Source organism: Drosophila sechellia, chromosome X (assembly GCF_004382195.2).
Source record: "Drosophila sechellia strain sech25 chromosome X, ASM438219v1, whole genome shotgun sequence".
Taxonomy (NCBI): Eukaryota; Metazoa; Arthropoda; class Insecta; order Diptera; family Drosophilidae; genus Drosophila; species Drosophila sechellia.
Window position 1 is genome coordinate 19,679,757 of NC_045954.1, and position 12,258 is coordinate 19,692,014.

General features: G+C 47.2%; 2 protein-coding genes across 3 annotated transcripts; one reads left to right on the plus strand and one right to left on the minus strand.

The window, feature by feature from the left end:
* Positions 1–4,030: 4,030 nt before the first annotated feature.
* LOC6615004 (gamma-tubulin complex component 2 homolog) lies at positions 4,031–8,345 on the minus strand. Of its 2 annotated transcripts, XM_002039385.2 has the most exons (7): positions 8,006–8,345; positions 7,365–7,899; positions 6,778–7,284; positions 5,669–6,711; positions 5,285–5,606; positions 5,024–5,122; positions 4,031–4,492 (listed from the first exon to the last, which is right to left on the minus strand). In XM_002039385.2, exons 1-7 carry the CDS (start codon positions 8,206–8,208, stop codon positions 4,274–4,276), a joined length of 2,928 nt encoding a protein of 975 aa, XP_002039421.2. In that variant the 5' UTR covers positions 8,209–8,345; the 3' UTR covers positions 4,031–4,273. The 2 variants fall into 2 exon arrangements, with proteins under 2 accessions (XP_002039421.2, XP_032580612.1); XM_032724721.1 differs by lacking the exon at positions 5,024–5,122 and having other exon boundaries at positions 8,006–8,343.
* Positions 8,346–8,771: 426 nt separating this feature from the next.
* LOC6615005 (vacuolar protein sorting-associated protein 33A) lies at positions 8,772–11,915 on the plus strand. Its single transcript, XM_002039386.2, has 2 exons — positions 8,772–10,389; positions 10,521–11,915. Exons 1-2 carry the CDS (start codon positions 8,947–8,949, stop codon positions 10,929–10,931), a joined length of 1,854 nt encoding a protein of 617 aa, XP_002039422.1. The 5' UTR covers positions 8,772–8,946; the 3' UTR covers positions 10,932–11,915.
* Positions 11,916–12,258: the final 343 nt, after the last annotated feature.

The following is a 12,258-nucleotide window of genomic DNA, read 5'->3' on the forward strand; positions in this document are numbered from 1 at the left end:
CGTGTCACGTGTGCGGCTGTGTTCGCTAATTTCGTCACCTCCTCTTTTTTCCAGGAGCTTCCTAATTTCACACGGAATTTTCGGCACTAACCACCTCATACAACCCCCCTCCCCCCACTAAGCTCACACAAAAAGGAAAAAAAGGAGAGCCACGCCCACAACATGCGAATAAAGTTCGCCAATTTTCATTGGGATTGTTCGGTGGAAAGTGTCTGTCTGATTTTCCGGGTTCACGTGTATATGTGTCACGCTTTGAGTGGCAAAATCTATTAAACTTATTCAATGCAATCATTTCATTTGTTTCCGATTCCCCCCCTTTAAAAAGCACCCGACCAAGTTAACCGGATAAGCCAGATTATTTAAAGATACCGTGGGGATCCAAGAAGATACTTAATTTTGAGTAGTAAACATACTAATACTTTCCTTGGGCTTTTTTTCATAGCGAAATGGAATCAAATTAAAGATGGCCTTCGAATCTTATAATTATTGAAGTGCGTTTTGCAACACTTGTAAATATGCGTAGCTTGACATCAAGTAATCAACGAGTATTTCCAGTGTTAACATCGAACTAGGGAACTATTAGTAGCAACTGAGACTTGGGCTGATTGAAAGCTGTTGCATTTTAGAGGCAGGCATTAGAGCATATTGTATATTGTATTGCCTAATTAACAGATACCTTGATTTCTGGGTGGGGGTAGGTGGTGGGTTCGTTGAGGGGCGGGACTCCTTCTAAGTGGGTCGCTTGTAGTGCGGCCCATTGTCCAAGGACACGTGTCATGTGGAAGCTGGAGATGAAGATGGAGCTGGTGGATTGATGGGGTGGCGGATGGGCGGACGGACGGATGAACGGATGAACGGATGGACGGATGGGCGATGTGTCGAGCCAGGCACATCCGTCATGCTGAATGGCCCTGTAATTGAATAAGCTCGAGCCTCATGCTGCCCATTATACATTCTATGTGTATGGCTTTACGAATGATATTTTCGAATGATTTCAGAATATCTAGAATAGAAGACGTCTTGGTATTATGGCAACAAGTTTCCAGGACATCGAGCTGTGTGACGGCACTAGAGTACTAAATATATTGCACATGTTCATACATGTTCATACATGTAAAACATATTTAGCACTCAAGTACCGAAAAATGAACATCGAAACGGGAGAACACGAGCATCTTGCTACCCATTATATTGTACATTATATATGTATTGTTATGCGAAGGATACTATATACTTGTCGACACTGGCGTACTAAATATATTGCACATGTTCATACATTTTCATACATGTAAAACATATTTAGAACTCAAGTACCGAAAAATGAACATCGAAACGGGAGAACACGAACATCATGCTACCCATTATACATTATACATTCTATATGCTATACGAAGGATACTATATACTTGTCGGCACTGGAGTGCTAAATATATTGCTCATGTTCTCATACATGTACAACATATTTAGCACACGAGTACCGAAAAATTAACAACATCAACAAATTAAAATTAATTAATATTGAGTTTTTGATTTTAAACACTCCCTACATCCTGTATGTGTTTTGCATCCGATACAGTTGTAGGAGTCGTTTGCAGTCAGAGATTTCACAGACTGCGAGGATCGCAGGAAGCACCTCCGCATGCAGTGCCGTGGCATTGGTGAGGACATCTCCAATGGCTTAGTTCTCATCATTGGATTAGTTATCATCAATGCCGGTGCACTGCAGCTGTCAACTTCGCGCAATGGAATACCAACTCCGGAGTGCCGAAAATTCATCCCAAGGTATGGTTTAGATAACTCGAATATCACATCTTCAGTGTTCGATATCTGGTGAGATATTCACGTTGTCTAAACCATGGTTTGTTTGAAAACTACTCAGATCATATCACATACCAACAAGAAACTACATAAAACTACAAACTTAACATGCGCGAGTGCCTCCCCTATCGGATACCCTGTACTCAGTTCAGATGGTGAGAGTGCGAGTTATTCCTAGTAAAGGAAATGTGCTTCAACTGTATTTATTTAAATTTTCTTTTGATTTTAGCATACCTTTGCCTTGGATATTTAATTTGTTAAGCCGCAAACTTTATTCAAAACTTATTGCTAACACTTTTCTTAACTTAAAATCCTTTTTTTCTAAGAATTCAATATAAGATCCCAATAGTTTCACAACCAGCAAGCAAACTTTGTTTCAGACGGAACGTCTGTCCACGTAGTGACGAAGCGCACCAAAAGAGTGTTCTAATGCAACGACGATCACTAAAAGGAGTTTAAGAAAGTAAATGGTAATGTTTTTTTTTTGTGAGATAGTGTATTCGCATGGTCGAATGCAAAAAGTTGAGTTCGATGATTTTGGGGCTTTGTTTTTAAAGCGGTGTGCATGCTTTATTCTTTCGTCACTGTTATTATTGTTATTAGCGAATTTGTTATTGGGGCTTTTCTGCGCACATTAATGAGCTGCTTGTGCGCCTTTCATTTGCATATGTCTGTAAATGCCGAATCGATGGATAGATGGGCTTTTGATTAATTAACATATATAGGCGCGCACAATCGCACACAGTCCATGGGTATATATGGCTATGTGGCTATATGGCAATGGCTCTGGCCATCTGGCTATCTGGCCAACTGTCCAGCAGTCCAGCAGTCCAGCAGTCCGATTGCCGAAACCATTCGCAGGAAAAGGATAGACGAGGATGGAGCCCGGAGAGCGACATGGCCAAAACCATAATTGATTGTCGATAATTCATGCGAGCTTAAATTGCCAATTGCTTGTGGAGTTGTGGGCGTAGGGTGGTCTATCCGGGTGCTGGGAGTTCGGATGGTGGGTGGTGGGTGGTGGGTGGTGGAAATGTGGTATGGAGATGGTTGACGGAGATGTTATAGAGATGACCGTTGGACATTGATGACGGCTAATGGCGAACATACAAACGCACCCACGTCCACTGGCGACTGCATATTTATATACTCCAATATTTGCAGCTCATACATATGGCAGGGTATATATGCATATATATGTATGTATAAAAGTGGGTGGTGGGGGGTGGGGGGGTCACTTGCACCAGACTTCGTCCCACATACAAATGCCTAGAAGTTGGCTTTTGTGGGTGTGTATCGGATCGTACATATGTACACACATGCATATGCACATGTGTATATTTATGCCATGTGTGCTCCTGGACAGTCGACGGCTCCAAAGCGGAGAAACCATCGGACAGCGATGAAAAACCAGGAAAATTCCACTCGCCATATTGCGACTAAGGGAAATGGGCGCTGAGAAAAATATGATTAAAGCGAATGCTAGCTTATATAGTTTATATACTTTTACTTTAAACTGAACAGCAGTCAATAATATTTTAGAGCTCAGATTTAGATTTCATGCTTAATGGCAGTGCAAACTTAAAACTAAATCGGAGCATACTAAATTCGCAATGTACATATACTAAACTATTGAATATATGTACATATATAGTTAGAATATGCACATATTTCCATAATATTTACCCTGCTTTACTTTGCTGCACTTTTTATCATACGTAACAATAGTTCTTTCTTCGCATACTGATCTTAAATACTAAGTAAAATAGTTAAATAGTGAACTATAATTGTTGCCTACTTTACAGCGTATCTTCTACATTGATGCCCATCAGGAGATTACTAACATCAAATTTGGCTAAAAGATAGTGTAAGAGGAATTCTGGATGGTTTCTTCATCCAGTTTGCGAAAATCATTCCAAATATCCACGTTGCGATCTTAAATTAAGAGTTGAAAAGTACTTTGTCCAAATACCACCGACACAAGCTTCGTATATGAAAGGCTTCCCATGGAACAGGAGCAACCAATGATGAACATCTTTGAAGCCAAGATCTCATCCTTGAAGTGCAGGACGCTTGTCGCGGATGACCTGGTTGAGGACGAAGTAGATTGGCGGCACAATCTGCAATCTACGCCACTGGCTTACGTTGTAGTCGAGAATCGTGTCCAGTCCCGTAAATTGCAGTTGTGTGGACGCAAACGGCAGCAGCGAAGGACATTTTAATTGGTTTATTGGTACATACATATTCGAATTCGTATAGCTAAACGGGTAACAATTTGTGCGCTTAGTTGGATGGCAAATGAGAAGAGACTTGCGTGGGGAATGATGGTAAATGTGCGCTTGTGATTATGAAATTCATTTATCTAATACTTTGTTCTTGTCTTTTCCGTTTCCGTTTCCGTTTCCACGTCCACATCCACATTCACATTCACATCCTTTCCTCTGGACGTGCTGGCTCAGCCCATGGCAGCCTCTGCACACATCTTGTCCATTTGATCGGTGTAGAAGGCATTGAAGTTGATGCGGTGCACCAGATTCATGAAGCAATCGGCGGTGTTCTTCTTCGCCATGCTGATGATCTGCTTGAGGAACGCTATCAGCAGGCTGGTGAATTCCAGATCAAAGCGCTTAACCCGTTCCGAAAACGTATCTGCCGGATCCAACGGGGTCTCAACCTAGCAGGGGACAAAGAAATCACAAATTAATATACAAAATCTTCACGAATTCAGGCTACTTTTGTAGGAACCGTATATACAAAAGTATAAGTTTATAAAATATATAAGTTAAGCGCTTTAAGTTGGTCTTATTTTCAAACAATAATACGTTTTGTAAGTAGATTCATTAAAAATGTGCTTTTAAGTAGAATAGTAATCTCAAAGTCAAGGAAAACTTAATAATAACTTAGATTATTAATGCATTAGTAAATTTAAGGATACCAGAGGATGCATTTAAGGTTATTAATTTAAAAAAAATGGCCTAATGCATAGGCAAGCCAATGGAATATAACTTGGAATAAATAAGTCAACCGTCATGCAATCCAAATAATAAAATAAAGAAATAAAAGAAACAATGCTATTAAAATCGGGGCCACGCAATTATGCAATCCAGCTGGACGCAAAACGGAAATGGGTCCACCGATAACGAAAGTGGGGGAGAACACAGGAACCGCAAGGAACAACGTGGTTGAGCACAAGCCTACGCAATACCTGTGGGCAGTGCAGGCTCTCCTGTTCGGATTCGGAGCTGTCCGCGCTATCACGTACCATCGACCTGAGCTCAGCGTCCTGAAAGTAACGCTGCGTGATCTGCGAAGGTGGGGTTTAGCAGGGATTCGACATGGAGTTGGAAGCGTTGGCAAGCGGGATAGACATAGAGCATTAAAAGCGGAGCACGGAGCACGGAGTAAAGCAAGAAGGTTGTACGCGAAAAGTAAATTAGCCACCGGGTGCCCTCGCACTGGAACTCACCTGGATGAACTCGCAGTACTTCAGGCAGATCTTGCAGAGCTTGAAGATCGAACGATTCAGATGGGACGACTCGGTCAGCATGCAGTTCTTAAGGCACGAGTCGAGGAAGTCCTGGTGGAGACGCAGAACGTTATCCACGTTCTCCACCGTCTTCATCTTTTCGATGAAGATGTGCCAGTTGGGCTCGATGATCTCGATCATCATGTAGTACTCCAGGTTCTGGATGGCATTCATCATACGCTGGCGCAGAGTGAACGCCGCTCGGTAGAGACTAGCCGCCTGCGGCTCGAACTGCTTGGCAATCGAGTTCTCCTTCCAAATCCTGTTGGCGAGAAAAGAACTTGAATGATCTTGGGTTTAAATGGTTAAGGAGTGGAAACCCACTTGCAGAGTTGGCGCTCCACGTGCTTGCAGTAGAAGAGCTGTCGAAAGAGCATTTGGTACTTGGAGATGGAAATGTGGTTCAGCACCAAAGAGCAAGGCCACTTCACCTCGTAGGTGAAAGCGAAGCACTCGAGGCCGCTAAGGTCGAGGCGGGGCTGTGCCTTCCAGTTCTCCTCCTTCTTCATGATCTTTGACATTTGCGTGACCAGGTCGTAGGGCAGCAGCTCGCAGTGCAGATCGTCTTTGTAGGGATCATTACGTGCCGAGGAAATGCGGAGCGTTAGCCCCAGCAGGTTCTCTAGCGTCATGGGCAACACGTGGTCCACGTTCTTGGTCAGCTCCTCCTCGCAGGCGTCCATGAACTGCATGGTGAAGTCGCCTTGGTTGAGCAGCAAGTAACGCTTCACCGACTGTAGGTGACCCATCAGGTCGTTTTCCGTTAGCAGCACATCCAGCAGCATGCGGGCGGCAAAGTAGTAAGCGTCGTTGATGACGGACACGTGCCGTTCGCTGGTCGGGTCGAACTCTAGGTTCATCTCCTGCGTGGGCATTACGCGCTTGCCACACTGTCTGATCACATTGAGATACTTGCCGGTGCGCAGGATCTTGTCCGAGTACTTTGCCAGAAACGACGGTATTCGTTCGTCGCGCAAGGTATACCGTCTCTCCCAATAGTCGTCGGAATAGTGCTCGGGCAGCTCGTCGCGATGAATCACTTCGTTGTCCACTACGAGGAATTCCTGGTGGCGGTCCACGATCACGCCCTTCTGGATCCACATCTGTAGCATTCGCATGTACGGCTTGGCCGCCTTGCGCACCAGTCCGATAATCAGCTGCTGTGCATCTTTGTTGCCTTCCAGCCGCTTGATCCGCTCGTGAAGGAACGTCAACACTTCGGCATCCCGTGAATCGGATAGCTGAATGATAACCAACGAGGACCAGACCTCATGCATCACCCATATCGTCGGCTGCAGGTAGTACAGTAGTTTCTGCAATGTTAATCTATTGAGGCGCAGCTCCTCTTCGGCTTGTACGATTATCAGCTAGGCTCGGTAGAAAAAAAGATCAGTTAGGGAAACATTTGCCAGGATACGAGTGCACATCCTTACATAGAAGTCGTGTATAAGTTCCAGCAGTGCCTCATTCAGTGAGTTCATCACCTGCCCCAGGCCGTCGGTGGCCGAGACTATCTTCTGCACGCCCATGAAGTAGGAGGCCAATGGCAAGATCTCCCGCACCATGTGTGTCAGCGAGCAATCGAGCTGCGTGTGTATGTCAAAGTCCACGTCGTACTTGGCCAGGCCAACGGCCGAAATACTGGGCTTCTGGGGCACCAGGAGGCTTTCTCGCACGCCCGTGAGGCAGTGCAGCAGCTCGTCGAGCAGCATACTCTCCTGGCTGGGAAGCGGCATTGCCGCGATCGCTCTTCTCGGCACCTTGTCCCCGTCCACATTGTAGTATTCCCACAGTAAATTCGTGCGGTACTCATCGGGCACGTCAGTTAGCTTAACAAGTTCATTCGGTGATGACTTTGGGCTGTTGCCCGATTTGTTGGTCACCATGCGGTAGCCGTTCAGGGATTGGTCGGATACGGCACTAAGCACACGCTCCTTGATCTGTGTGGATTGGTCATTGATTATTTGAAGGGGCCAAGTAATTGGCGGCGAGCACCACACCACTCTCAGTCTGCACTCACCACACTTAAGTCGTTGCGCTCATCCTTTCCCGCTCCACGGTTACGTTCCATTGGGCCGCGCCTGACAAAACCAACGGAAGTGTCGGAGTCACTCGACTTTTTGCTGTTTACCGGTGTCGAGGTGGGAAAGTCCTGGGCCTGGGTCAAGCTAACCCTGGCGGAACCAGATACGTTTTCCGATGTGCCTAAGATTGTCGAGGTGCCTGCGGTTACCGATGTGGCGCAGACTGAACCGGTTGCGGAGTTGACATCCGAAGAAGTCTTGCTTCCGTGCGGCGAGCCCATGTTTGTAAGGCTAGTCGAACTACTGCTTGGGGAGGATGGTTCCGATTCGCGGTATCGCTCGACGAACACCAGCAGTGCGTACATGGGATCCTTGTTCTGGAGGATGTGCGAGATTTCCTCTGTCACCTCTGCGAAGTTGGGACGCTTCTCGCTGATGGACTTCAGCACATTGATCAGCTCGCAGGCTGGCAGCCGCCTATCACTAGTGGCCCGGAACTCCCTAATGATGATCTCCGGAGTTAGGGGCGATCTGTGGGATAAAAATGACCGTAAACTATGGTGACAAAGGCGGGAAAGAGGCGGAGCAGGAGCAACGGGCTAGATCGACTGGCCACCTGTGCACTCAATGCACTTACTGCGACTCGCTGATCAAAGTGGCGAGCACACCGCGCAGCGCATGGGGTTTACTCATCGCAGGGATGGCAGTTGATAGTTTCGCGCTTCTCAATTTACAGTTATAGCCGGCAATTGAGCTCTTTTTGAGTGCGCCGCTCTTCAAAATATTTTGTTGTTCCTTTTCTGGTTGCTTGAGTGCCGACTGCATCGGCAGGGTTGTCATCTGCCTTTTTAATGTTCCAGTTTTTTCAATCCTTGTCCGTTTCACAATCGCAGATGATAATTTTATCTTACGCACTAGCAGCAATTTCAGAATCAATTTAAACTGAAATAAGCAGCACAAGCAATTTCATGCAAATTGGCATTTGTTGGTATTTAATTGTGAGGATGTGGTGACACTGGTGGCTGGCAAAAAGTGGGATGCGTTTAGCATAGTTTACACTGGACTGCCACTACTTTGACTTTTTTGCAAACAAAATTTTGTTAAATGGAAAGAGCTGTACAAATATTTGTTTTGCATGTGCTTTTCTGGGATTCTGTTAAAATCTAAAGTCGACATCCTCATTCGCGCCTCCTAACTTATAAAAAATAGATAAGAAATAATTTCTACCCACAAATTAAATAAATTAAAACTACTCTTCTATTGTGTTCTTGTTTAATCAAACATCTGTTTTGATTTTATATTGCAGGCGGAGTGATAGTGTGAATGGCCCATAGAGCAGCGGAGAGTGTGACCGTACCATAAGTGTAATGGCGGACCGCACTGCAGAGCGCAGGCGCAGTCGAAATCAGCTGCTTTGCAGCGACCACAGTCGCGTCCCTGATCTTCTGCAGCCGAAATCCGTGGGCGTTGCACCAACCCCGCCAACGCACTGCACAAACAGCCCACCAAGGACACGGGAGCGACCGACCGGAAGCCGCAGAGCATACGAATCAACACTTCTGGCAAGAGGAAAAGAGCATGTTCCCCCACTTGAAGGGTCATGGTCAGCGGGTCAACCTGCAGTTGCTGCAGGAGGCCGCCTGCCGCGAGCTGGTGCAGCAGCTGGAGCGCATTGAAGGTTCCAAGGTTATTGTGCTGGACGAGACCATGATCGGACCGCTGGACTTGGTTACCCGGCCAAAGTTATTCGCTGATCGAGGCATCCGTCTGCTGGCCCTCAAGCCGGAGCTTCACTTGCCGCGCGAGGTGGCTAATGTGGTGTACGTGATGCGCCCACGCGTGGCGCTGATGGAGCAGCTGGCCGCCCACGTGAAGGCAGGCGGAAGAGCGGCCGCTGGACGGCAGTACCACATCCTGTTCGCCCCGAGGCGGTCATGTCTGTGCGTCAGCCAACTGGAGGTCAGCGGCGTGTTGGGCAGCTTTGGACACATCGAGGAACTGGCCTGGAACTATTTGCCGCTGGACGTCGACCTGGTATCGATGGAGATGCCCAATGCGTTCCGCGATGTGAGTGTGGACGGTGACACTAGCTCGCTGTATCAGGCGGCAGTGGGCCTAGTGCAACTGCAGCGGCTCTACGGACGCATTCCCAAGATCTACGGAAAAGGAGAGTTTGCGCACAGGGTATGGGAGCACGCCAAGCAGCTGGGCCGTGATGAGCGGACTCTGTACAACGGCGACAAGGGTGTCGTCGATCAGTTGATCCTTCTGGACAGAAGCATCGACCTGCTCAGCCCGCTGGCCACACAACTCACCTACGAGGGGCTTATCGATGAGTTCTACGGCATCCGGCAGAACAAAGTGACGCTGCCCGCCGAGAACTTTCCCTCTGACGGAGCCCTCCCCGGTGGCGGAGGCACTGGCCCACGAGTTGAGGAATCGCAGTCGCTGCTGGGTGACTCCGAGAAAAAGACCATCCTACTGCACTCCGGCGAGCAGTTGTACGCGGAGCTGCGCAACAAGCACTTCAACGAGGTCACCAAGCTGCTCGCTCGTAAGGCACGGGAAATTCACGTCCAGATGCACGCGACCTCCCAGGACAAGAGCGTGCAGGAGATCAAGAGCTTCGTCGAGAACCTGCTGCCGCAGCTAATGGCCCAGAAGAAGGCCACCTCCGAGCACACGGCCATCGCTGGCCTCCTGCACGAACAGGTGAACGCGGTGCGCTTCGCTGACGACCTGGCCGCCGAGCAGGAGTTCATGGTCTGCGCAGATATCGACAAGCCGAGCGCCTACATCGAGGACCTGATTGCCTGCAGGGTGGAGCTGAATCGCGTCCTGCGGCTCATCTGCATGCAGTGCCACGCCGCCTCCGGGTTCAAGGAGAAGCTGCTTAACCACTACAAGCGCGAACTGGTCCATGTTTACGGTCTGGAAGTGCTGCTCACCATCAGCAACCTGGAGAAATCGGGCCTGCTCCACCTGCAAACGGAGTCGCGGGCTTACAGCGTTCTGCGAAAGGTGAGCACCAATTCAGCAATCCACCCATATTTAGTTATAAGCATCCAAGTCATGTACTTTATTTGTGAGTGAATATAGGAGGGAATGCTATTTAGGATGTTGCTACATCAAAACATCATTTCCTCTTGCAGACGCTGCACCTCACGGTGGACGACAACGTCGAAATTGAGCCAAAGGACATCAGCTACGTGCACAGCTTCTACGCTCCGCTGACCGCGCGCATTGTGGAGCACTCGCTCAAACCGCTGGGTTGGCAGACGCTTAAGAGCCAGATCAACAACCAGCCCGGACCGACGTTCGAGGACTTCCAGGCGCAGCTGGTGGGCATCGGTGGACGGCATACGGTCACCACAGTCAGCGAGGGATCCCTGCTGAATGTGCCGCGAGTGGTGCTCGTCTGCTTTGTGGGCGGATGCACGTTCGCCGAAATAGCTGCGCTGCGTTTCCTCGCCGCCCAGGAGGACAACAACGTGGAGTTCCTGATTGCCACCACGAAGGTCGTCAACAAACACTCATTCCTGGACAGCCTGATGAGCTCGTGAGGGCGGCGGCTAAGCCGACTGGAAGCCCATCGCCTGTCCAACGCCCACGGCCTGGCACGTGGATGAAACGCGTCCGTTCCGCTGAAGTCGAGATCAAAGAGAAAGGACAAGCGGCGCAGTGCGGCAATCGGGACTGCGGATCAGAATCCAGGGTGCTAGGGGCGTTGTGAATGACAGGATTGCTAAGGACTCGCCGGCACGCGGAAACCATAAAATATTTATTTTTCGACCGCGGCATTTATTATTTATTCTTATACCCTATGTATTGTTAAAGAGCATGTATGTATATAGATAGATGCAAGCATATATATTTATGTATACCGAAGTATGTAGTCTTTCCCATTTATTCAAGCTTGGCAATTGTAGATTTATGTGCAATTGATTCCAACTTCCAATCATACAAATATGTGTGCAAGACAAATATTTTCGAAATAAAAAGTTTAGTCAATGTTATGCTACATATATGTATATTCCCCAGATTACAAACCGCATATTTATATTTAACCGCATATCGATGTTCTATGAGCCCGAAAATCCCGACTAACCCTAAATGATGTGAATTTGATCTAACTTTGTATGTGTTCGTTCAACAGCAAGGGCATTGAATGTTCCTCAAGGCTTATCCTTAAGCATGTATTTCATTACCAGAAAGTTTTGGATCCAATGGATGGAGCTGTGACAACCAACCAACAGCTACAAATATCTTTGAGATTTTAGGGATAAGTCTTTTGATAGTGCAAGTCTTACCAGTCTCATTTCTGATAAGCCAAAGGCAACAAAATGTTCTATGTTCTCGCATTTCAAATGCAACGAATTGTGTACGACATTCGTTTTATGAGATCAATATTCCTCATCCTTATGCGCAAGACCTATATGTATCTCAAAGTGGGCATTTCGATGGTGTTTAAATTAATTGGTCCGAGGTTATTCGACTCGATGTAAATGTAATTAATTGTAATTTCAAATAAACGGAAAGCATTCCAAGCAAAAGTGTTCATTATCCTTCTTTCTTTCTACTCGCAGATACTCAAACTCAAACGTAGAGCGTCGAGTGTTAGATACTCGCTATAAGATACTCGTTAATCTGCCGAATGAAGTATGGAAAAGAGACGGAATGGTCAGCTTTCAGTTGCCTGTTGTGTAATCTCTAACGAATCTAGCATACCCTTTAGCTCCAGTGGCGGGCACAAGCGCGAATCGAACTGGTGTATAGAGCAACCATCGATGCATTGCAATCCCAACTTCCTTGCTAGACATCCCGCCCAGAATCCGCCGTCCATGTCCCAAGTAAACTGAACACGAACTGCGGGCTTGTGTATTTTGAAAT